This window comes from Prorops nasuta, unplaced genomic scaffold, assembly GCF_024137725.1.
Source record: "Prorops nasuta isolate Cenicafe-Biocafe unplaced genomic scaffold, Cenicafe_Pnas_1.2 PNAS00006, whole genome shotgun sequence".
Taxonomy (NCBI): Eukaryota; Metazoa; Arthropoda; class Insecta; order Hymenoptera; family Bethylidae; genus Prorops; species Prorops nasuta.
The window spans coordinates 5,817,661-5,845,546 of record NW_027116803.1 but is presented as its reverse complement, the minus strand read 5'-3'; the positions used below and the strand labels follow the sequence as shown (position 1 = coordinate 5,845,546).

At 40.3% G+C, this 27,886-nt stretch overlaps 1 protein-coding gene across 6 annotated transcripts in view; it reads right to left on the bottom strand.

Annotated features, from left to right (window-relative positions):
- The window catches only part of LOC136774426 (uncharacterized), a 219,136-nt gene that overhangs the window by 105,568 nt on the left and 85,682 nt on the right, over window positions 1–27,886 (bottom strand). For all 6 annotated transcript variants that reach the window (XM_066728708.1, XM_066728710.1, XM_066728709.1 and 3 more), the window contains exon 4: window positions 26,297–26,519. In XM_066728708.1, the coding sequence (XP_066584805.1) occupies window positions 26,297–26,519 (223 nt within the window). The remainder of the gene's footprint in view (window positions 1–26,296; window positions 26,520–27,886) is intronic.

The window sequence follows — 27,886 nt, the reverse complement described above, 5'->3', positions numbered from 1 at the left end:
TACCTCGGTATCGCTTTTATTCCTTACTCGTGATAAGCTAATCGTTGAGAGCTGGTGATAAAAGTGAGTTTGTGAAATGGGTCGGCTTGTCGGAGGGTTGAGCGATTAAAATGTGAAATCGGAGGTGGTTCGTTGGGATTTTGAATCGTAGATATGGGAATTACCGAGACTGGATTATCCGACGGTTCCATTAGGGCTCGATGTAAATGTACCTATAATACGGGACGTTATCGCGTGCTCCTCTCTTTTTGCTTGGCCAAAACTGCGCGAAGCTTCTATCGAGAATTCACCAGAATCAAGATGTTTCTCTCGCCTCAAATTAGTCTATTATCCATCTATGACAAAGCCATGCAGTTACTCGGTGTAAGCTGAGCTTTCACGTCATTTCCCCTGAAAGCTTACAGAACAATTCTCTCTATCGAGAGACACATTGGAAAATTACTTATAAGCTGCTACGAGTGTAATATTCCTAAAATCTCTTTCATATACGACGATTTATACTGAGACAATTAAAGAAATTATAGGGCAGTTATTTGTAAAAATATCTAATTTTTTCCTCAAGGTCCATTTCAGCAAAGAGGATATTTTATCTCAGGAGAAATGGGAAATCACATTATTAATTGGATTTTGGTAAACTTTTATCCGAAAATGCAACGAAACATTTAGGACACAGTGAGCGATGTGAGTCTACTTAGCGTTGACTAAGCTTGCACGTGGTGAAACGTTTTTCGTACAAAGGAACTCTTAAGTGAAAGAATAAAGCCAGCATATCGAGACTACCTAAGAGAAGGGGGCTAAGAGTAAAAAGGATAACTGTCCTATCTCGAGGGACTTGGCAAAATCCTCTCATCCTTCTGGACAATCCAAGCCCGAACCTGTTTTGGTCGAGTTCTATATCTACGAGCTACCAAACGCTTCTCGCGAGATGCTTATCGACCCACTCTACTCATCATTCCGATGTTCACGAAGAATCAACTCGAGAATCCCCTAATAAGTTTTTTTCTCGCTTTGATCGTCCGCTGTAACAAGACTATTAAAATTAATATTAAATTATCAGATAGATGATATATATACAATATTAAAATTATAAATTGAAATTAAATTACTATATACGTATGTAGATGCAAGCAATGTATTGCATTTTACACAAATTAAGGCGATTACCAGGCTTTGATAGGAATAGTAATATTTGATGATAGTGGGCCAGATGGATTAATGCAGCTGTAGCAAAGTGGTATTGGGTGTTGGAGGATGGATTATCTTTGGGGAAATCCTGTAGGCAACTCGAGTTCTCGCGGAGCACTACAAGTGTAATGAATTATTTGGCTAGGATTAATCGTGGTCATGAATGAACGAGCCAGCGAGCAACGATCGAACGAACCCAAAGAGGATTCATGTCGGGCAATAACGCTGCAATCATTTGCACGAGTCGTTAGTAAAAACAAAGCTAATTATACCAATAATTATATACCTATTTTCTCAATTATTTCCTAATTATCATCACGAAGCTTTATCCAGATCACTGAGCACCACGGTCGTTATCAGCCTCGTGGAGCCCTTCTCGTTTCCACCTACATCCCGAAACCCTTTTACCCTTCCCCATCTCCAATTATAGTCTGCTTTTCAATGTACTTGAATCGTGCGATTAGATGCAGTGTTACAGGATCCAATTGATCGAAAGTATTGTATATTGTAAATCGTAAATGATAAATCATAAAATTCAATGCGATTTTACGTAAGTTACTCGAGGATTTTCAGCTCGAAGAATCCCCTGATGCTTTTCGCAGGATTTGCATCCTGTCATGTCCTTGGTGTCCTTTATGCTCGGGAGGATAACTGACGAATCAGCTGCTGGCCGGTCGCACTGGCGACTGGACCAAAATTTCGTCAGACTTTTTTTCTGCCAATAAATCATGCGAACACGCATGGATGGTGCGTGCGTGGTCATTATTCACGCATCTCCTGGTGCGGACAGGCTGCTGGGAACCGTTTCCAGCTTTATCCCCTCTTCCGCTGCGTGAAAACGACGATCATTTGCGATACCATGGAGAAATCCGGCAAAAACAGCCGGTGTCTGTCCCTGGCAGATCGAACACACGCACGAATGGCCTACGCTCCGTGAAAGTGAAGCTTCCCAGAAGTTGTATTAGTGGAAAGCTATCGGATAAGATTATTACATTAGCCCAAGTGGCCTCTGCCAAGAGCATCTCTGCTACGAAATCTTTTCCCCTATAAGCTGCAATTCGAGGAAAATAACAATGTACCAAAATTTCTCGAGTAAATCCTTATTTTTCAATGTACGCGAGAGAGGCGAGGGAGAAAAGATTTTAAAAGATTATTATTCTTCATGCAAAGGGGAATATTAAATTGTTCATATATAGAGAGCGTGTGTGTTCTTTTTTATTTACAATTACATGCTAGTCGTAAAAAAGGAGTGTGGAAACGTGTCGCGAGGTAACACAAAGGGTTTGGAGATGAAAATAATTTATAGCGTGTCTGAAGAAAGGAAGAAGGCTTTGAGAGGTATTGCACGAGAGTGCTTGGCGTCCCACGTTGATGCGTTCAGACCCGGCAGAATGCAAACGCCGCTTACGTAATTATTCGCTCCCGCGGAACCCTTTGCGACTCGCAGTTCCTTATTCATTCCTTCCTTCCTTCCTTCCTTCCTTCCTTTTTCCCTTTCTTGCACCATCCCCAACGGCAAACAGAATACCACGACGGAAACGCGGTTTTTTAAACCCGCGAGCGGAACGAGCGTGTCAATTTCGCGTAATTATACACACCAGCCAACCTCAGACGTCTGCAAATAGTGCCAAATGTCATTTTAGACGAGGCACGAGCAAGCTTCCAACGGACAGACTGTAAATTATAATTTCCCTGCTTCTTTAACGTGTCTATTCTAGAAATGATAAAAAGCGCAATTAAAATCTCGGAAGACTGGAAACGCGCTTAAAAATTCGTTAAAAATTTTCATTAGCAAATCCTAAGTATTATACAGTCATGATCGTTATGATTTATATCTATACTTTACCAAATCTTTGCATAAATATTTTTTTTACAAGTAATAAGATCAATTAGAATACCCAACAAATTTTGATTAAGAATATTCCAACGTTAAAGACTCGGAGAAATAGCGTAGTCAACTTTATAAGAAGTTGATTTTTTAGTTTACGTGTAATTACGGTGGGTGCCTGCGGGAATAGAAGCGAATCTCGTGTTCCCGTTGCCCGAGTCTGTTTGTCCCGAGGAAAAAAAGCTCAGCGAGATCTCCTGCTGATGTAATTACAGGGATGCTACTATATGTATATATATATATATATATATACTGACCGTTTATGAAGCTCCACGAAATTACGGAATTGATGTCCGAGTAATTCCATGTAGTTTACATCGAATTTCGTTGGCGAAAAGAATAAGGGCCCTGGGGTAGTACTCTACCTGTGCGAGTAGTAGTTCCTCTTATTACACGCAATTCACATTGGAGGGATAACAGCTTTCCCAAGCGCATCTAAAAGCACCTTGCCGCAATCTAGAATAAACTCTATTTTCTAACATAACGACTCTCTTCAATTGAAAATCTTCCCGTGTTCCAAATTTTTTCCCTTCGCTAGATATATTTTCCCAGATTTATTCGTAGCAGCGTAAAGTGTGTTTTTATCAGTCGATTACGAGGATGGTTTTTTCGAGAACCTGGCATTTGACGCGGCGCGACGATGACGGAATTTTAACGAGAACGACAAATTCCAGAGTCATTAGGAATCTGGAGAAAAAGTTGCGATTTAATCTGGCGCGCGTGGATTGGTATCAGCGGAGCAGCACAGGTGGTTTTTGGCGTGGACACCAGGTGCACGGGGGCGAATGGGCTGGCCGAGCCCGGCAAATGACCAGTTTAAATTGGTCGCTTGAAATACTGCAAGGTATACATACGCGTTCAAGTTTTCCCTTCAATGGTCTCCAATAAGCCCGATCCGTTCCAACGCATCGGCGAATAATGCCCTTTGTGTGGCCAGTCTCGTTAGTTACCCCTTCCTGCTCTACCTCGACAACCATATTTTTTCCCTCTGTTATCTACCTGTCGATTCTCATTACGTCACGTTAGAAAAATTCAACGTCAAACTCCCTTCGTCCTCCTGTCAATTCCCCCAGGCGCCCATATTACACACTCCTCTCAATAAAATTCTACCAAACTATTATTTACACTGTTTTTCCTCTTGCGATCTATGCAGTCCTCGTCGCGTTTATGCGCAAATTTCCTTTGGCCTTTAATTCTCGGTATTCAAAATTAACAATCGAGCAACTAATCGCGGATTGGACGAATGACGAATTTCATCGTTTGTTTCATGTAATTAGTCGATTATTGGGAAACGGTGTTTACACGCGCGTTGTGTTCGAGCATTGGTAGTGACATGTATTTTCAACATTAATAGATGAGATTTCGGGGCACGGTGGGTCTGGCCTTGCAAACGTTATCCTGCTAATTGGACCATCTGATTGAAGCAGCTCGATGCAATTATGTCACAGGTGTTGTTGTGATAATACGATTTCAGATATTAATGGCTTATCGTGACAATCTATTCTATTCACGAAAGATGCTTGCCATGGGTAATAGATCCATGGGAATATTAATCAATTTATTCAAATCTCACGTATTCTTCCCATAATGGGCAATCAGACTGCTGGTTAAAACGTAAATTCGCCTGAGAGACAGGGATAACGATCGGTTGAACCTGATTTATCAATTACTCTCCTAACACAGATTTAACTTTTTTTATTCTGAAAACGAAAATTATATGAGAAATCACTTAATATATATTCTTGAAAAGTCGGGAGAGAAGGAGATTGAATGGTTTTTTGAAACTAGCAAAATTCACTTGGTATATATATATATATACATAATAGATTTTACGAAAACTCTTCTGTTTGATCGATCTAAGATTTATCGTCGATCAGACGTTCAGGGCCGTCTTAACGAGGTAGCTTTGAATTGAATGGGAGCGATTTCATCTGGCCGCACTAATATACATATCGTTAGGTAGATCCTTGCACTCTCGATAAGCAACATTGGGATATTGAAATTCTATAGTTTCAAGACGTTTTAAGTTAATTCGATGAACGTTGGTAAATTATTCCTGCTGGGTCATTAAAGTCCTCGCGGTATATCCGATACGTTTTAGCAGGGTCATAAAACAAGGACCAAGGCTACCTTTTGAGTAATCCCGCTGTAAGTTTAAATAGTCGAAGAGATAAAACACAGGGACGAGAGAGAAGAGAGTGAATTCGGTGTTCCGTGTGCTGAAAGTTTGAGATCTGGGCGAATTTAATTCGACGAGTCTTTAGGCCTGTGGAGTGGTGCTCAGTGGTCATAAAGAGGCAAATAGTAAGACATAGTCCTATCACGGGAGGTAGACGATAGGTATATTCTATCGAGAAAAGGTCAGTTGGCGACGATCTGTGGTTTTATGGCCTCGTAAAGCGTTTAACGATTGGCGCGGAAAGAGCGAAATTGAAGGGTGAGGAGCCAGGGTCGAAGTCGTGGTTGGGAGAGGAGTGAGGGAGGGAGGGGGGGGGGGGGGGGGGGCTGGAAATTGAGAACGATGAGAGGACATTAGGGAGCTCGCGTTGTTCGCGACAAGAATCAAGCGAGAGCGAATGTTAGGGTCAAGGGAAGGGGATGAATTAACGTCTCGAAAGGAGTGAAGCACATACTTAGAGAAGGTTTTATGCGACCACCACGAATACTCTGTATCCCTCAAATAAAATGTAATTCATTGCCTCGATATAACACAATAATGACCAGCCTTAACGAGGCAGCTACGTTCGCTCTCGATGAGATAAACATATATTTTTGGAAAATTCGCAGGTCCTAGCCCTCGCGATAAATTCGATCGTCGTTGATCGCTCGAATAAATTGGTTAGTAATTTCTGTTATCCGAAGAGTGTAAGCGGTGCGCGAAGGTATTTTTTAACATGTACGCGTAACGATAAAATTACTACGCGGTGGAAATGATTTCACGGAGGCTCTCGTTCGGCTTCTTTTGTTTGGCGGGAATTAAAGCAGCGACGTGGAAAAAAATTGCCGCTTCAGTGAATTTTTACAAATAGTAATCAGGACGAGAATTCGTTTCGGAGCGAGCTCCGGCTTTTTACTGGAGCGATAAATAGCGCGTCGGTTTATCGACAGTTTGCTTACTTGGCAGCGCCTGTAACGCGTCGTGATTTATAACAAGAAGGAGGGGGGGGGGGGGGGGGGAGTGTATATCGAGAGAATCACGGTTTGATGAGCTATCGAGTTTTACCTTCTATTATCGATTCTTCGATTCGTCCACTTTCCCCTTGGTCATCGTTCGACTCCTCTCCTTACGACGACCACCGAGTCGTCGATGAATTTCGCTGTACAGGGATTATCGACAGATTTTCCAGTCGTCTATTTCCTGCACGAAGCTATTAAATTTAATTTTTATGGAACATGTATATATATATATATACTGGTAAGAAAAAATGGTCGATCGTACAAGATAATTTTCACCAGTCAATACGGTGTTTCCTCGCGAGGATTAACACGTTGAAGAGTAACGAGAATTTGCAATTAGGGCAAGCTCCCGTTGATTTTGTTTGTTACTACAAGTACTGTGTCGGGGTAGATTTGTATGGTAATTGCAGTAATTCCGGCGGAGCATGCGAGAAGCAGATTTTCGTGTTTGAATTAATCGAAAGGGCATGTACCTAATCGAGGAATAATCCCTGATTAATCTGGCTAGGCTAAATAACGGTCTATCGGGTGGATGCGGATAGTCGAATTTCGGCTTACGTCGAGCACATTGAGCAATCTATTGGCCTGGAGCTACCAACAACCCTTGTGATTTTGGCGATATCGGCCTGGACCGGAAGTACCCCTATGTTTCCCACAAAACGTATCGAAACGATCGCGCTGGTACGCAGAAAACCCTGATCGTTGTACTCAATTGGCTGGATCCATAAACTCGGATGGAAAAAACACTGGATATCCCACGTATCTCCTTAGAAAGCGAATGGGGGAGGGCACGAATCGACGTTTTCATCCCTATCATTATCAGGAGGGACGTTAACGATGATTCGTGGAAAAAGGAGGAAAGAGATTTGAGTTATTTCTGCGTCTGTTCCTTTTTTGTTGATTTTCGAGAGTCAGCCTTTCAGACTGAGTAGAGCGGAAGGATGGCCATTCTGGAAGATCACGGCTGAGTGATCCCGGCGATACAGTATCAGAGAGCTTCTTGTGTATGTGTGTGTGTGGGTAGAGGGGGAGTGTCGGGGAAAGCAGGGGAGGTAAAATAGGGTTGGGGAGCTATTAGGGAGACACATCTCGCGGACACCTTATCCCCTCTCGGATCTTGGCCCGTTCTTATTGGTGGTTGGCTTTGCTAGAGCTTGTCGTCGCCGATGATGGCGAGTCTTATCTCGGTGAACGCACGTGACTGCTTCCTGACAGACGAGGATTGGGGTGGACCAGGGAGAGCAGCTTTTGCAAGCTTCAGACTTACCAGTGCACGACCGTGGCCATCCTCAATTCCAGTTCTAGTTCTAACAACGCGTGCGAAACGACCGCCGTCCTAGCATCACGTGAAACGAGGGTGAAAAGTCCAGTTGGAACATGCAGCTTGCTCAAAGATAACACCTCGCCTTCTATATACACCTACTGCTAAAGTAAAAATAAAAGCAAACAGCTAACAAATTTTCATCCTCTCTCCTCAGCCATGCAATTCCTCCTTTTCTTCTTCATCGCTACATTTTTCATGCTCCGACCTTTCTAATTTGTCTCGTCAGAATGCAAGAGAATAATTTTGCAACGAGAACTTTTTTCACGAAATTTTAAACTTGTCTTTTTGGAGAATTTTTATAATAAGCTGTTGATATCAATTATGAATACGTATGTATATATATATATATATATATATATATGATTGGAATTATTGTAAGAGGAAAGAATATATTGCTTCTCTCGAGGGAGCAATAGGACGAAGATTTTACGTGGAGGGATGAGTAAGATTTTGGTGAGAGATCGGTAGATGCGAGACACGTCGCGCAGTGACGGCTATCGGAGGGCGTGTACCGGATCGGTATGCGCTGGAAGATCTTGAGTCGAAGGAGGATGGCAGGAGGAGGTTGATACGGAGGTGTACAGCAGTGAAAATTGCAGTGGTGGCAAGGCGTGCTGTGATGCAGCCGCGTGAGAGACCAAGTCGAGGCTGTTTTATACCAACAACGCCGAGTGTCGTCGGCGAGACGAGAAACGTTATCTGGCGATGGCTACTTCTTCTCTCCTACCTCCCATCCTCCATTACTTCCGTTTACCCGTCATCTACCTCACCTCCATTTCCCAAGTCTCTCTCTCTCTCTCTCTCTCTCTCTCTCTCTTCGTCTCTGCACGCATTCGTCCCATTTCCGATTTTCCACACCCTCCCCCTCCTCCTTGTTCTTCTACCTTCAACATCGATTTTCCGTCCAGAGCATTCAAACTTGAAATTTTCAAATATCGCTTCTCTTTATTCGCATTTTCATCGAATCCATTTACTCGGTAATGAAACTCGAGGACAAATTGTCTTTTGTATAAGAAAATCTCATTTTTTTCTCCACTGATCTTTTCTTTTGCTTCAAAGAAAATTGGGTAAATAAGTTTAAGTCAGGCTTTTAGAAGAGGTTGAAAAGTCGTCGATTAAGACTTTTTGTTTTCTGACGATACGTCTCTGCAGAGGTGACGAGGATATTTGATGGTGGGAGTTGCGGTGGTGAGAGAACCAAAGAGGGGAAGAGTAAGGATAGCTCGTTCATTGCACGATGCGCCCAGCAGACAGGATCGATGCTTCCTGTCTGCTCGAGAGGCTTTAAGCAACGGGACGTCATCATTGGCTGGAAGTGCATTAAACCAGGCATCAATTGGTAGCACTCTATACATGCCATACGTATCTACCTCCTAGACTCACCAGATCCACTGAAATCCTTTTACGTCGAATTGAAAAAATATCAATTCCGCAAATGCAAACCCTCTATCGAAAAAAGATACGCCGATCATTCGTGCAGACATCTCCAGATAATCAATCATTCGATCGATAAGAAAACAGAAATCATTGAAATCTATAGCGACGAGAGTAAGAAAATTTATTTTCACTCTCGCGTAAAATAGAAAATTGCTCGATAAAGGAAGAAACACGAGTAAAAGAAACTCAATATTTCAAGTTAATGTTGAGAAAGTTTAGACGAGCCACAGGCGTGCATTGGGTGAGAATGATGAATTGGCAAGTCTATCGCATACTATTAGCAATATTCCAAGTGAGTCGGAGCTGTGTATATATACAGTGCGATAAAAATTTGCTGAAATAAGTGAAAAGTTTTCTCCCTTTTTTTTTAATAAAAATGTTCGACGCTAAATTGGCAAGATCGAATGGAGTCTTTTGATCCAGGGAGGCGTTCGAAACCTGGATAATAATACCGGGCTGGAGAACAATGGTTGAGCCGCTAGTAGATCAAAGATCCGGGCTTTTTTTCTTGCTTCTCGGACTCTTTCTACTTGGTGTACGGAGCGCCCTTTAAGCCGGGCCACTGAATTTCCATAAATTCTCCCTTTTCCCCGTAGGGTCGTCGTTCGAATCACCACCGACTCGGCTCGACTCGGCTTTGCGTTAAACGTGCAAGCGCGAGGAACATCGATCGACGTCACGTCGAGACACCGATACTCCCCCCCCCCCCCTCGTCTTTTTTTCTAGCTCCACCCACAGATATACTTTGTTTTGCTCGGATCCTCCGTATACCTATACATACATTAAATCCTAACATTATTCTTACCCACTTTATTGCCCGAACCGAATTTTTCACAGAAATATCACTATATATAATTTTGCACGTTCACTAAAAAAAATTTATCAAGTCTACTCATGAATTTTGAATGAAGAAACGAATGGTAAATGGTGACTGGAGGACGAAACGAATTTGCTTCAATTATTGACAAAGTGAGCAAGCACAATGCTATATCGATCATATAATTTCGCAAGCTTTCGTTCTTATCCACTTTGCAGAAATCCACCTTTATTATAGTTTTGCGTATTGGTCGACAGAACTTTATCATGCAGCAGAGTTTTTGAGGAGAAGAATTGCTAGATGACTATTGAATTTTAGGATGAATTTGCTATCTATATATATTTGCTAGATGATGAGGGGGTATTGCGATATCGATCTTAATTGTGCAAGCTGGATGTACAGGGGGTTGGGCAGTTCAATTAGAACGTAATGGTGGAGAGCTTTGGTCCATTCGCTAGAAGCCATTTTCCTGTCGACTGATAGGAGGCTGACGAGAGTAGGAAAGTGACGGAGAGCTGTGTTAGGTGTTCTCATAAATGTTAATTAACGATGATTATGCCGCCTAGCGCTTTTTACGAGCTGCTCTGCAGATACGAATAACAAAGAGAAATCGATGTCGATGTAACATTTTATGAGAAATTTTGAAGCCCTCGCTAAAGAGAGACCTAGGTGCACTCAGCAGCTTTACAAAGTTTCGCACGGACGGTACAGACTTTTATTATTGATATTAAAAAGCCTCCACTTAAATTTTACAGATAAATTTTTATCTGAAAATTTCTCGTCAGTGGCTCTCCTTTCTCCTATCGAAACAGCCTAGGTGATGCACTGATAAAGCTACGAAAGGTCCTCCATGATTTGCCTGTGTCTGCTTGTGGTCGTTTCGTAAAAGGAGTATTATATACAGTGAAGTGTTGGTTTGCTCGGTGTTTGTTCTATAACGAGCTAAATCTATTTAAGAGAATCGAGGTAATGGGAGAGAGGTGTACGCTATTAGCCAGTGAAAGACCAAGGTGATAACTATAGTTTTTCAGCTAATAATAATAATTGTTGGTCGTGTCGTGGGGAGAATATAATGAATCTCAGGTATAAACAAACAATGGGCCATTGACCAGGTTGGCTGGTAACTCGATAACGCAGAAGAAGATAGGTGTTAAGGGGAGCTGGTATGGTAACTGGTTTCACTGCAACTTCCCGTACTATCCTATATGGTAGTTGGTCTTTCAGCGAATGAACATGGAAAAAAGTTGGCTACATCCCGCATTGGTCTCGCTCACTCGCGCTCGCAAAACTCCTACTCGACGCTTTACTTCCAATTTAGTTGTTCTTCCTTCCTAGCCCTTTTTGCCTACGCGTTCGCGGAACGTCGCGTCGAGCCATGTCGGACTTGTAAACACAGCGACAGCGGTAAAACAGCGAAAACCACCCAGAACCGAAATTCTCGGAAACTTGCGTAATCCGGAAAACTTTTTATCCCAAGGATAGCATTCGGTGGATGGTCAGAAAAGCTCGATTTTATGACAACTTTAAACTCGTATGACTTACGACACGACTGACCAAAACTACTTTAAGAACCAGCAAACTTTTTCCAACTCCGCTCCTCCCACCGACGATTTCTCAGATTTTCCAACGCCGTGAATAACCCAAGATTTTTCCTATAAAAAATATACTGTTGAGAAAGCGTATATCTATATAAGGAGAAAGTATAAATTGCATATAATTAATTGGTTCTCCACTAGCAGCCATTAGTAACCATAGGTTGGTTCATTTAACGTCGGATTAAAGCAAATTATAGGCCGATCAATTGTTTGCGCATCGAAGCACAAGAATAATTGATTGAATTTAGCATTTCTTTCGTCGGAGCTGACCAATCGGAAGGGTCGCGCTGCTCTCCACGTTGGTTTGGTCGAAACTGGCCAATTAGTCGACCCTTTGAGGTTTTGGACCTCCCTCTTCCGCAACCATCGATATATTAGTACGTAGCATCGCAGCAGATCTCGCTGTACCGCCAATGTTTATACATGTATGTACATACCGCACCATTTTCCTCCATACATATATAATATACACAGAGGGCATATCGCTGTAGACAGATGCTGAAATGCCATGGTTCACGCTAGCTTTGACGGAAATCGGCCTGGATGTGCGCACTCGGCCCGCAGAATTAAACTCCGATACTTTGAATTCTGTCCCTCCACTGAATTCAGCCGTCGGGCCTCAAAATTCTAATTTTCCAGTTACGATCCCAGCTTTGATTATCTCGCGTAGGTTTACGGGCAAATCGTTTCGCGTTGGACCTTTTTATCCGATGAAAATCATATATCCTTGTTTGTAGCGGCTCACAGACAAAGAAACACGCACGCAATACCAGGATTGGTTCGCAAAGCTGCTGGAAAACCTACACACCTTGATAGACGGTGTAATTCAACAAGTATAATTTGTCGGTAGGTTGCGCAGTAATTACGTGATTAGTATCATCAGTCGGCGAGTCGTGCACGCCATCGAGCTAGGGAATGCATAGTTAATTCAAGAATCGGATACTATTTACATGTACCACTCTGATATTATTAATTTCACCGTGGTGCGGTGCAGCGAACCACGTCCTGCCGAATAACGTCCCTGTGTTCTCTAATTATTGATCTGTCGAAGCACGCGAAGGAAGTGCATGCTTCCATGCACTGTAAAAGCAGGGGAAAGAAAAATGGCTTAACCTTGCGTCCTTTATTTATAGTAGTTTGGTCAACAGTGATTTCCTTTCAGTCCTGGCATCGTTTAAGTATAGCCACCCACTGGATATTACCAAGTTTGGTCCGATAGTATCGCTGCGGGTTGGCTATTGCGAATGTTAATTTTCCGCAGACGTTTTGCAGTATTCCAATTGAAGTTTCGCGTGTTTAGGGTGAGGGGTGGGGGAGGGAGAGGGGGTACCGCTAAACACGAATTGCCTTGGATAGTTTCTGGAGCAACAGAATGCACAGGTTGGCTCCAGGGAGGATCTAGCTGTACGATTATCGTCCTTGCAAAGTCCTATCCACCCCTCCGTCTCACCGACTCCTTTATACACAGCATCCGCAACTCTCGCAAGACCGACTGTTTTCAATATTCTCTCATTAGTGCAGCTCCGTATATGGCGCCCATAAATATAGCGTATTAGTCCGAGCACAATGCCCAAGGCTCGCCAAGTTTTCCCTTCGCTATAGTAACGCGCGTATGTACACTGTACATTCAGTCCTCATTTTTCAAAGCAGCGTAAAAAGAGCCAATAAAGCTTGTCTTGGTTATTACTCTTCCATGGAATTAATGACGCGCGTTACAAAGACAAATCGAGTGCATATTTTCAAGGTTTCATCAACGTATAACGGTTCAAAGACAGAGTGGATAATAAAAACCTGACGTTCGCTTGTTTCGTCTTCCTGCGGGACCTTCGAATCGTTCGATAGATATATATATATATATATATACTTTTGACGAATGGGTTAAAGCGAGTAAAAGAAATTAGGACGTGGGAGTGTATCCGTTTATCGTTTGAATAATTAATAATCATTTGTTCGCCAACGTACAATTATTAAAAAGAATAACAAAAACTTAACGTTTGACTATTTCGTCCTCCTCCGGGACCTTCGAATCACGTTCAAATAAATATATACGTCTGACAGGAAAGAGATTAAAGCGAGCAAAAAATTAGCACGTGGAGGAGGGTGGGGGGGGGTGTATTAGTCTATCGGGTGAATTAGCAGTGGTTTTTAAAGAATTGGTTAGCGTGACTCTCGTGCACGCTGCGGAGTACTGGGGGCGAATCGATCTGGAAGGTTTGCGCGTCGCGATGCTATTAGGAGAGCCGGTTGCGCAAGCTTCCTTTTTCCGTGGATTGTTGCGAGCGTTACACGCTCCGAAGGTTCGGTTCGTTGCACCGAAAGCCTCGGGGTTCGTCGAGCTTTCGCAACAACAACACTACGGAGTTTGAGAGCAAGCGACGCTGCACCGAGCGAGCGAGAAACTCGCTCCTCGGAACACGGACAGCGCAACTGGAACGGACACGCAGGGTAGAACGTAGAACCGGAGAACTTATATAGAGTTGGCAGGTAGCAGCGCGCACCTACATTGCTATTATTAGCCCCGACCACCTGTGCGACCTGGGGGATCCTGGCTGCTGGCAGCTGGCAGTCCTGAATCGAGACTCCGGATCCTCGCTATAGTTGCTATATATACAGTCGCGTAAGGTCATCCTGCAGTGCCCGCACCTCCCCAGGGACGTATCAAAGGACAAATTGAGTTATCAGCGCTCCTCATCCTGGATGCACGCCACCTGCTTCCCCATTGTTCTCCACTCCTAGCATTGATATTCCCAGTCCGCATATAATATGGACCAGGTACTCCCTGAATCAGCCCACTCTGCCCCTTAATTAACCGTATTCAATGCCTCGCTATATCACTAATAAATTCCTACTAAATTTCGTTTCAAAAACCTGCATATCTATTCGTTGTTTTTTTCTTGGCCGGATGTGACGTCAGGATTATGATAGATTTCTTGGAGTAAATGGATGTATTTTATACTCGTGGTACCAGTATGTATTTCGTTAGTGTAAAAGTGTGTACAGGTTTATTGGCATTGATTAGGTAATATATATCTGTGATATATCAGGATGCCTTTGGGTCATTCGATAATTATTGTTATTCCTGTCTAACAGACTCCCGAGTGGTCTGAATCAATTGAATATTAGCGTGACGGTTAACGTCATTAACATTTTCATGAAGGTTGTTTAAATTATTCGGCAACAAGAACGGTAATAGCCAGAAGCACTTTCCTAATGAGCCCATCTAGCAGTTTAATTTAGTTTACATTGATGACCTGTATTAATTAAGGATTCATTAATAATTATACGCCGACGCGTATATGTACATTGATGCTATATACTTTCGACCAATTATTCTTCGTGGCCACTTTCAGTTTCAAGCCTCGTATTTTAATTCATTAACCACCAGCTGAATGTAAACATTGTATCTGTTTAATAATTTGTTGGTGACGTATAAACGATGTAATATAATAATAATGATTATAATGTTTTTAATTATTCTGTTTTCCAAAATTAGCTAATAGCAAACACTGCATGTTAATTTAACTTTAGAATATTTTTTGACAAGAAAATTGTTATCTTTAGGCCTATTTGTCTTATCTCTGCCTTTCCATTAAAATTAGCATTAGTGATAGACAAATTTGACTGAGAAAATTTATTCGTGCTTCGTGATTTTATACAATTCCGCGATAATTGATAGCACCCGGATTAATTAGCTTAATCAATGGAATTTCCCGTGTCGCATTGTCCCATGAAGCACGTCACGAGCTACCAATACAGCAAGTCAAGGGGCTCAAGACACAGGTTCTAAATTGATTGACGCGAATTTCCAAGGACACGCCAGGAATAATCAATATATCCAGTGATTGAAATCGCCAATTGACCCTCTCCCCAAAATTCAGTCTAGATTAACTCACGTAACTCGTAATTGATGCATTTATCCACCTGTCTTTGTTCAATCTCTTAAAATAGAACATTTGATAGGACAAAAAAGGTAGATTGTGGGGTAGCGCAATATCGTTAGTTCTGTAAAAATTGCAGTTTCATCCCATTTTATTTTCACACATTCGATATTCGTTTTTATGCAGTCTCACGGATGACAAAAGGCAATTCAATACCATTATTAGGGATGACTCTGACGTCACAATAGACATTATTACAGGGTTTCGCATGATTTCATATCAAATTCGCGAGGAGGACTATAAAAATTAACTTCAAAAGGCAGATCGTTTCGATTGACCGATAAGAGTTGGCAAGAAACATCAATCGTATATAGTGACGTAATTTGACGCACTGGTATTTCCTAATTGCCACTGCATTCGATATCTCGTTTATTGACCAGGGGATGACACGAGAGGTAATATGATAACGCATAATTGCAACCAACGAGATCCGCATCAATTTCGACAATATTCAGTTTGCGGTGTGTATTTCTACCAACGCATACAAACACAAACCTGTTTAGTAATTCAGCACAATTCATTTTTGAATTATAAAACGTATCTTGAAAATGTACTCGAGAAATCATTGAAAATAAAAATCGTTATGCTTATTGAATGCATTTGCTTAACCCTCCAAGTAACAGTTAAAATCTGCAAGATTTCTTTTCTACTTAAAATAAATGTATGCAAAATATTAAATTTTTTAATTTAGAGAAAATCAACTATTTGCAATTGGGAATATGTCAGATGTATCCAGGAATAGCACTGGCAAGTGTATATATACGATATTGCTTATCTTATATGAAAGGATATGAGCTGAATCGTCAAAGGGGGACGATCATTGGGGGATTTATCGTAAATGGTTTTCAAGAGTGAAGGCTCCATTATAAGCACCTGGTATTGGTATAAATGAACGTATGGCAAAGGCATCTGAGCAGTTTTGGCCTTTCAGTTCGATAACAACTTTGATCACGTGGTATTCAGCAGGTGGTTCGAGGGCTGTAAACGTCCAGAATATCTTGGTTCGATGAGAGGCATATATTTATAAAAAATGATAAAATACTGTAAAGTCTTATATACAGTACCACAACTCATTTAGCAAATCTCCTATATATAGAAATTACAGAAAAATTCTTATTTATAAAACAGTCTCTCTCGATGGAAAAAACAGTTAACTATAAGAAAATGAGAGAAGTTGGATATAAACGATGGAATAAAATTTGATTAGAAATAAATGAAGATTGTTAATTGATCGAGTAGAGGCTGTTGGTATCGACTGGAGGGGATTGAGTTTCTTCCTGTTATCTGAAGTAAAAGCTGAAGGATGCTCACATTAATACGTCTGGAGATATTAATTTAAGCAGTTCTGGAACGTGCTTGCGCCTGGTGCTGATTAGGCTAATGCAAATTATCGTGCACGCGTGTACGTGTGTGGCTGGCAGTAAGGTGTCGTGGTAAGCGACCCTTGATAACCAAAGCCGGCCTGCAAGTGTCGTCCCCCAGATAACATTCCGCATACTCAGGTAGTGCAAAGCATTGGCAAACCGGAATCTCCGATAATCCACCAAACGCTATCACTCTATTTCATCTTTTTATTCAAATTAATCTTGAAAAAAATTTCTATCGAGTCATACCTCGTATCGCTACAACGATCTTCATTATCGAACCGTACATTTTTTAATTAAATTCGCAGAAGACGCTTCATGTACTCGTTAACTCTTATTTAATAAAATCCAATTTCTCTCTGTGAAATTCGCTTGTTGTTTTTTTTTTCTCATGCTATTATCAATTCATGGCTAAACGAATACTCTGGCAGCACAGAACAAACTTTGCCACTGTTTTCAGAGTCAATCAGTGAAACTGTTTAATTTCATTATAAAACGAGCCTGTTTGCAAAAGGAGTTGAATATATTTCGTTCTTTGCATGTTCCAGAAATTAATCAGCGACGTTGTTTAAAGCACTAATAAATTGCGTACGTTGCGTTGGCGAGAGAAACTCGATGTTATCGATTGGGGAATAAAATCCGAGCAAACGTTGACTTATCGACGAAGCTTCTGCCAATTAGCGCACGCGATGCCTCAGGGGTCCTTCGAGTAATTAAAATTCGCCGTTAAAGGGTGGTGGGAGGTGAAGGACCTTTTTCGTGGCTTAACCACCAAGCCCGTATTGTCCTCGTTAATTAACACTCCGCGTTATATAACCTACGACGCATATAATTGCCACAACTTTATATCCGCTACTAATTATGAGCCTTTAATTAGCATGTTACGGCTGGCGCGTGTTCGACAAAAATTTTGAACTCGAGTGATCCTGCTCGGTGACATAAGAAAGAAACCAGTTGTAATACATATATATACATACACTGCAGGTATAATTATTCCATCAAGTTCTTGTTTAACCCCTTTGCAATACTCGGCCTATTTCTTTCGAGTGCGTACAATTTATGAAGATACCTTGCAAATAACGTTTAATACGATCCACAGGAAGTATAAATAATAAATATCTATATAACAAGGTATACAAGCGATGGAAAAAAGTAAATGGCGAAGTAAGGTAGAGAAGATAAATAGCGCATTAGGTAACCTCTGCGCTTAAAGATTTCATTCATGAATTCTTTTCGATCCACCGATACGAGAGTCTCAATGAAGCATTGAGAGTTCCACCAGAGCAATGTCCCCATTTTCATCGGAAATTCCGAATATAGCGAGGCTGGCGTCTCGCAGGTAAAAGGCGGAGACTGACAGGATATTTCTGGAAACCTCTACGTAAGAAATACGCTTCTTGGTATTCAATGGTAATTTAATGTTAAAGCACAGAAACAAGGAAAACTGAGCAGGAGAGAGAGAAAGCTAGGAAACCCTATAAGATTCTTATCTTGGAACTTGAAGAATCTCCTAGCTGAGTTTTCTTCGCTAGTTAATTAACAGTATCACACGGGTACAACGTTCGTTCACTTGTAACTTAGCCACGATTATTCTTTATTACGACGTGGTGCAAGTCACCAAATTCCCCTCCTGTTTATCAAACAGCAATGAATAATGCAACGAGGTGACACTACTGCAGAACTTGCATTTGTTGTTCAGAAACTGTCCTCTACCTTCCCCTGTTCCCTTCTTTATCTATCTTTTTCTTTCGTTTCACACCTGCGACCGATTTTCTGTTAAATAACAACAAAAGAAAATAGCCACTGACGTATTAATTTTTAAATTAATGATCTAATTTTTTTCTACGTTCGATCAGAAGCAATTAATAAAAAATTCATATATTTAAATTATATTTTATAAGAATAATATAGATCGACTTTCCCACTCGATCGAACGTCCAATTGATTTCGGTATTGGACACTCTGCTAGCCCAGTGAAACAATAGGAATCAAAGGTTTGAGCATTTGTTAGCGAGGGGGTGTAGGGAGGGGGAAACAGGTATCACGAAGCTTATTGGTCCTGTCGCTCAAATTGCGAAAGTATGGGCTACAATGCATGCTAGGTGTACGTTCACCAGGACGAAAAGTCCAGTTTGGACGGTAACGCTTCAACTACCCTCCCTTCAACGTTACTCCATCCCCTGTCAAGCTGATCCATTCAATTCGTGGACTGCCAGTCAAGCATTGCCGAAGCGGAAACGAATATCGCCGCGTTTCACGCCACTGCGACTTGCAATTTTGTTCCACGTTCGTCACCGGCTAAAAGAACTCAGATCAATGGACCCGCTAGGCGGAGAAATTTTTCAGACCAAAATAAAAATAAAAGTACCCCTCCCTCTCTCTCGCTCGATGAAAATTAACAAAAGCCCTATTTTTATATCAAGCTATATATCCTTTTACGAGTCAATTTTTCCATTGTTTTCACTTTCCCCCTTCGAAAAACAATCACTACCATTATTTATCATATAGCTAAATTATTGTTTCTTCATGGTATGTACTAACTCTATTGCGTCATCGAAGGTCGCTATTCGACCAAACTGACGATCGAGACTTAAGATTTATTGCACATTCCTATAAATAGCTGGTAATAAAAGAACGGAAACCTATTGTTTGAGTCGAAGCTCGCAAATAAAGTATGAAGGAGTGCTCGTCCAGTACCACGATTCTTTCTGCTGGAGGGTTGGAAATAATTTCGCGGGCTGCCCTTTCCGGCCATTTCTACCAATGGGAGTGAGCCATCTCGTTATTAACCGAATACAAAAACTTTTAACGCGAAAGTACTAAAACAAAGTGACTATACAATTATATCGTTATTGTAAAAGGAATGAAACTGAGGGAAGGAGTAAAAGTTGCTACATTACATGCACAACTTGGTCGTTGAAGGCTATAAATGTCATCTATTAAGTCTCATTCGACAGGTGTTATTGTTGCATCTCTATTATATTATTATTCTTATCATCGATTATACATCCCAATAAATTCGACATAAAATCAGTTACATTTCGATCGGACTAAAATGGCTCGTTTAAGGGGGTTTGCAGGCTGTTCTTTTTTTTGAAAATTCAGTTAGCAAATGTAGCGGAGGAGGATACTATTATAGTGCATTGGTTCGGATTATAGTGTCGTAGTTTCCGGTTGAGCGTGCACTAACCCTATTGAGGCCTAGTGGTGATGGCAGTGCATTCGACGAGGGAACAGATCGAAGGTTCTCTTATGTCCTTGGCTGCTCAGCCTGAAGATCAATTACAACGTCTGGGCAGCGAGCATCCCGAGCCACTTAAAGGCACCTATTATTCCGCTAGCCGAGTATCGTCGATGTCTAGCAATACTCGAGAATTCGCTATTATTCAGTCGAAACAAACTCTTCCTCTTTTCTCTCCTCGTCTCTGTATATGTACGTTTATCCATCTATCTCTCTATTTCCTATACCTTCCCTAACGAGTCTACCTCAGCGAACCCTCTCGATCGGAATTATCGGCCTTCGAACGGGGAAACTCTCCACTAGTGTCAGTAACGCCAACGATTTAGATGTACTGGCCAAAGTTTTGTGGGAATTTGCGTACTAATCGTGAGAAACCGAGCGAATCCTCTAAAATTGTCTGCAGCGCTGGATTAAAAGGACATGTTTGTTCGAGAAGAATTTATTTATTAAACGCATGTATGGGTTTTTGTATTTATCGATTAATTAGAATTTAATGAAATTTCTGGCTGAATTAATTCTATCCCTGAAGGTGGAGTCTTGCTGGGAGCGAAATGAGCTAGCGGGAAGGTCGGGGAGAAAAGTCGGTAAAAAGATGAAGGAGTCGGCTGAAAGTAAGTGCGTTAATTAATTTTGCATGGTCCATTGTCGCCGGAGGAGGTAAAAGTAGTTGTTTTCCTCTTAATTTGGACAGTGATGGATGAGTGCACTCGGGGTACTCGTTGCTTCTCCTGCCTACCACCCGAATCCTACTTTGGCTATTCATAGACATATATACCTACGTTTATGTGTCTTCGTACACACATCTAGAATCTAGATATTAATCCCAAGGACCTTAATTATGAAAATCATGTCCTCCTACACTGTTACATGCGGAATATAAAATGATATGGTACAGTTATGCCTCTGGCTGTACTAGACAATTAACGATCATCCTTAATACGTACCTAGGCTTTTTTTATGTACAAATGTAGAGGTGATTCTATTTCAAATATTTAAATCAATCTCTTCATCAATTTTCATCCTTCATTCATCAACCACTTTCAATCTAGGTTCCATTGCTCAGCCCCATATTTTCACTGGTACCCTGCTCTCGTCTCGAGTTATTACATCCACAGGAATATGATTAACAGTCCGAGACTTCTCTAGCATGTAATTGTAAGACTTTATTAGTCTCTAAAATCCAAGCTGTCTATAAAAACACGATAAAAGTTTTATGCTCTTGCTTAGCACAAGATAATCTACAAAATAATTATTAATACTTTTTGTAATTGTCTTGATTTTTTTGGAGTGTGTATATAGCTGTTGCGGTAGTCGACGACGCTGGGTTTAATATACACTGATAGTAATAATAAAATTGGAGCTCCGAGACTGTCGAAGCACTTGAAATGAGTATTTTCCATGTGAATAGTAGCGGTATAGCAGTATGAATTTATATAAGCTTTTAAACGTAAATGAAAGCACTCGCTTTGATTACAGTTCGCTATACAGCCGGTTCTTGGCCAGACCTCATTACAAAATACAAATTTTACCTAAAATCTATTAGGGTTTTTTACCTTATTGGCAAAAAACAAGAACGAGATAGGCCAAGAATTTTATCCCCCGCTGTTTGGGATTTTTCTTTATACAGCTAGGGGAAGGATTGGCAAAGAAGAAAGGCTGGGCATTTCTCCAGACAAGCTTCGTTCTTGGTAAGTAAAAAAGGAAAAAAAATTCTGGCTGTAAAAAGAGGATCAACGTAATCGACTTGTTAATTTCCAAACGTTCGCTTTAGTTATTCGCAAGATCAACCACAAACACTCGATTGCTCCAAATGGCTAATCTAAAGAGACATTTAATCTTCTCGAAATTTTAACCAGGTAGACCTTTGCATAAAAAACATTTGTAAAATCAATTTGATCAAAATCTGAATTGTAAATCTCTATTATCGATGGTCCCTTTTTAATTTCAATTAAATAGAAAACTTTCCTCGCCCTAGCAGTCCCAGTCATTGTATCATCCCGAAGACCTTGCCCAATCATTGTGAATTATGTTGAAACGACCATTTAACACAATTAAAAGCGACGCAAAGTCGTTTCTCGTGTAGTCGGATGCGCACCGATACCTAATCTAAAGCAATTAGTTGACGGATAATTATACAGGGAAACTCTTACTCCACTGAAATTATTGTTATCCGACAAATGTAGACGAAGTGCACCCGTTTACCCAATCGAAGCGAAGAGTTTTAATGTTTGGTCAGACTGCGTTATTCTAACGTGAAAAATTACAGGTGTGTGTATGTGGCAGGTGAAAACGTCACTTCTGAGAATGCACGGTACACAAATATTTGTGTCAAAGTATGGTTTTTACACGTTACGTTGATGTTATCGCGAGTAATTATCTGAATCTAGATAATCAAACGAGGCGATCGTGTTACAGAAAAACGAGTATTTTTCTAGGCCCAGTTGGGATATGTTGAACGTGTCCCAAGATAAGAATTGAGATAGGGAGGTATTTCCGTTCGGTTTGGTCCCCATCATGGTGGTAGCTAATGAAACACTGCTTGCTTCTCTTTACTGCACAGGGTCGGAAAGTTTTTTTTTTGTTTCGACCCCCGATCGACTGGCGAAGGTAGCGGGAAATAGGTAGGGAGTGGATGTCCCCGTACGGCCTTGTTTGTCATTGACCCGAGCCGGGTTATCCGGGGAGATCATTAATCGAAAGGATTTCCCTAAGGCCTACCCACTTTTATCGTTCGACTCTGAGATTTTAAAGCCCCTAAGGCAAGGAAGGAAGGAACAGGAACTAAGTACCCGCTAAGATTTTAGCACGTGATAGATTTCCTTTCCACAATTTTCGTTTTAAGTTAAAATTATTCTAGTACCATCTAACAAATTTTTAGTCGTCTAAATTTCATTAATTAAAGCTATTCACCGAAAACTTGATTTGTCACGTTTATAATAATGCAAGTTGTGCTATAATCATTTTCATTGCTTAGAACGTATTACTTATACCAGGGTATGCAGCGTGGAACAAGAAAATGAGATTGGCTTTAATTTGAATATTGTGATCATTTGTTTGACGTTAAAAATAGATCTATCCAATGTCCTGTAATTTGAAGTCAAACAAAGTAATTACTGGACTATTTGCATTTTTATGAGATGTATATTTACACGTACAAATGTCAAGGTGAATTTCTTTATTTTATTGCAATTAACATATGCACGTATAATATGGCCGTTTGAAATATTCAATTGTAATAATAGTATAAAATTAGAATATCTATACTGATCTAAGTCCACTTTTTTAAAGCTCCAACTACATTCACTCGCTTGGAAGAAAACTTCGCAATCGCCCAACAGCAATCGTGGTATTTTTTAACGATTTATACACATTTGAATATATGTAATATCATTAATACACAAATCATATATCATTATTTGGAAAAAGTTAATGAAAATGTAATAGCTGCAGTTTCAAAACTTACAAGAAAGAAATCATCAGCAAAAAATATAAATCATAATATTGATTAACGGTAATTATGAAAGGTATTTTATTTTAGCACAATAAACATTTACATACATATAATAAATTTTTATTAAAAATATTTAATAATTCTTTTCTTGAACACAATAAAGCAACGTTCCTTTTACAAGTACCTATATATGATATACGTTGAACCATGTTGGAGAATTTATATAGAGACAATCAAGCATTTAAGCATATGCAATTTTTTAAAAAGGAAGTATTTAAAAAATTTTAAACAGATGAGCTTAGTATGTGCATATTTTGAGAATAATTCATTTTGCAGTCTGTATTAACGTATTAAGAGGGAGAAAAAGGAATGGGGAAGAATTCGTGGGCATTAACAAAATTTAAGGCGATCGCAGCAGTAGGAACGTTTTGTTGGGAGTTCTTTTAGTCTAGGTCTAGGAGACTCCGCATCTACATGGGCAAATATGCTAATTGTGGCATCCGAAGAGCGTAACTAATTGAATTAAGCGATGCAAAAACTTTCCACCCTGAAATTAGCATGAATTAGACAAGTTGCGCTATCGGTTCGTCTCTCTCGTAGCTTTACTCTTTTCACCTCCGCTTCCTTTATCCCTTATCTCGATAAATTGATAATGAAACATTTCACCGCAATTTACTCTACACAAAGTCTACAGACAAATTGCAAATTTCTTTACTCGTATGAATTTGCATATTTTCAAAGAAGAAAAATGAATTGCAGAAAATTATTCATTTGGCTTTTATTATAACGTCTGAATTTAACGAAGCTTCCATTAAAAAAGGCAAAGTATAAAAGAGCTTAACTCACGAAAAGTTATACTTTTGCTAAATTAATTTGCTCAATCATGGGATGAAAGCGGTTTTCGCTCGTAGACGTCATTCCGAAGATTTCCAATGGCTTTTTCTTTTTCGAGTTCATTGTGTATTCAGCAGTGAGAAAAAGGTAAAAAGGGGTGGCGCTATCTGCTTTCTCCCCTTCTTTTTTCAAAGAATTGTAGCAGCTGTGGTGGACGTTGCACTAACGGAGGTAAATTTCGTTAGGTCGAGCAAGATCTTCGTTGCAATCGCGCAGGAACAATCTAGAGGTTGTCCGCGTGATTTATAATGCTTCCAGCCAATGAATAGGGCCTTAATCAACTCTCCTACCGCGATTAATTATTCATAGCAGTAACGCGGAGTCGCGAGTACCGTCATGTGATATGTAGACTATAGTATAGGTATATTATATACATATACACACGTACACCCCTCCGCAAAGCACGCGCTTCTCTAATGTATTGCGATTGCACGCTAGATGCAGTCGTAATTTGTAACCTTTTCGATTGTTTTGTCGCTACTCGAACATATACCTCACTGTCCACCCAAATACTTCTCGTCCCTCGTGACATAAATTATACGAAAACACCGTACCAGTCATATTTTATCAGAAAACTGTTAAGTAACGTTGAATTATTTCATCTGCCCCACCAACCATCGTCAAACACCAAATTACCTCCTATTTATATCAGCCAAATATTCCACGTTTTCTGCTCTTTTGTCTTTTTATTAAAATTTCACTTTTTCCAGAAAATTAAAGTGGGAGATTTTATTTCTTTTTTGTACTGAATTATTATTAAACAGGAGAGTGGAATATATACACCATGGCGTTTATCATTAATGAATATTTGCCTGAAATTGAGAGGGACGAGAAGAGTTTTTGTGCGACGTGTGTGAGAGAAATGGAATTTATATTAATATCGCGATCTGCTTTTTAGCCCCAGCCAATTTTATCAACGTTTAGCGCTTTTTTCTTGGAAACTTGGAGCGCGTTGTCGATGAGGGGAGAAAATGAGAGAAACGAGGTGGCGGCTCAATAGAGAGCAAACTGGCTGATTAATCGCATGCAAATGCAACTCGTCCAGCATGACGGCATCACGAAGGAGTTTAATATTTGAGAGGCAAAAACTCCCCACGACCCTTCAATCCAGGAATTTCATTAAACCCTTGGAATCACCGAGAATTTCACTGATTTCGAATAATCCTCCATTATAAAACTCTTATTAAAGGGTGGACCGGGAAATAAAGCCAGCTGATTAACCTTGCCTCCTGTGTAAAAATTTAAATTAAAAAATTTCATCGAATCATTAATTGCGAATTTTGTATCAAATCTTCTTCCTGCACAATTCCAACGTATACGAGCTTAATTATTGTCGAGAAAAGGGACTGATTAAGTACGTTTGTTTTTTCTCTTATATATCTTTTTGCCGCTGCATCTCAAGATGAATGAAATGCATCGGTAATTCGGTTTGACCGATCGAATTGCACTGGGACTTATTGAATGAGGTCTGATTTTTGAACTGCCATGGGAAGTAATGAAATTTCCAGCCCTTTCCTTTCCTTCCTGGGAACCCTTTTATCGCGATTTCACGTGTCAACGGCGAGAAGCGTAAAATTTCGACACCGCAAATGGCACATTCACTCTGGAAGTATGCGACTTGTTTAACTCGCACATCTCCAACCCTTTGCCCTTCATGTAGTATTCATTAGAGGCGATTGATTTTCTAGATAGGATAAAGAAGGATTTCCATACTAAATTGGATCTCAAACTTGTCTCTCTTCGACGCTTATTTCGATTCATATCTCCCTCTTTGTCATTAAACTCCGAATCGCCCCTTGCTAAAATTTCTGCCACTCTCACGTTTCACCTTTTTCTTTCCAACAATTAAGCAGAACAACCATGAAAATAATTATATTTCTTACTGAGGCAAATATTCTCCATGAAATTAGATGGTTTAAGAGAAGGAAAATTTTTGTGAAGGATAATACAAGTATAGGGATATTGAGTAGAAAAACGAGACTTACCTTAACAGGGTCTGATTTCTCGATTTGATCGACAAAGGTCTGTGAACCCCTAGACATGGTATTTCTGCGAGAAGTGGTGGTGCCATCCTGCGAGGGGCGAACGAATTCGATCCTTCCACCCTCGACAACAATGTTTGGTGCTGGAGGGAAGTTTTCGGCGTTACCGGCAGAGTCACAGTAACCCAACAACCCTGCCTTCTCCCCGTACAAAGGGTGAATTTGTCTGCAACAGTCGGTAAAATTAGCTGAATCGATGGAAGGTCAATATAATTTTCTTTACTTTCGTGAAATAAGATCAATAATGTTTAATTTCTTTTTTGGTTGCAGCTAAATATTTCTCAGTGGAGAAAATTGTTGAATCGACAAAGAAATAAATTGTTTCCACTTGGTTAAGCGAAAAATTCATTACTTTGTTGAAACGGTTTGTTTAATAGACCAAAGCGCTGCTAAGAGGAATTAGGAGTAATTTGATTGCAAGGTCAGAAGTCGGGTACGATTAAAATTCATAATTCATTCGAGTGTTTGCAGCTCATTTAGCAATGGCGTCCCATTTAATTAGCGAGTGGCGGAAAAGCCAGAAAGGCGTAGGTTTTCCGAAGGTCGATTATGATTTTCACAAGGCTGAAACGATACGTAACTGCTATATGTATCACCGCTAAAACTGTCAAGAAAAAGTGAAAAAAAAGACAAGATCCTTATCCGTTAATTAACTATGTAATGAAATTAAGGCGAAAAGAAATAATCTCCGGAGAAAATTAATAAGACTCGCAGGATTACGTTTCAAAATGAAAGAAGTTGAAGTTTCTCGAGCAGGAGAAAAGAACAAATAATTATATTTCCGCTGATAGGAGCAAATTGAATTTCGCTGGCGATTTCCTAGAATCTGAATTAAATCGTAAAATCTTCAGCTCAAGGTCGTCTTACCGCAATATCGTTGCTCCAGCACCGAATTTCGTAACTGCTGTTTTAATTTTCTCCAACTTCACGGAGCTGGATAATTTCATTTAAACTTAACGCTATTCCCCCCAGCAAGAATGCATTATTCATAATTCAATGTTCCATCGGACTTTTCGAATATATTATTTTTCTCTTCGCGCCCACGAAACAATAGCGACTACTCGATTAATCAGCCCAGAAATAATTTGCATTTTCTTAAACTTAAACTGAAATTCGTTTTCGTCATCTTTTTGCAAACGATCGAGTTTAATTTAATTTTTTCAGCCCAGGATTCAACGAAGGATTTCGTCATATATGAATTTGCAATTGTATTTTAGAAATCGCAGCCCAGACTCTTATAGAAATTTCCTGGTGAATAGTGAGTTGTGATATTTTAATAACACGCGTGTACGTGGGGTTTATTTCGATGGGAGCCTCGGTGACCGCGTTGAAGTAATTTTACAGCAACGATGCGGCTGCCGTTTCTATTTCCAGACGAAGCTATTGCTCAATAGCGTCGTCGACAGCTATCCTGAAAACTCGCATAACGCGAGACTGATGGGGCACTTGGTAAAGTATTGTCGCCAGTTTTGAAAAGTGACCAGCTCCAAGTATCGACAATGTCGGTTATAATTCTTCGAATCGCTTTACTAC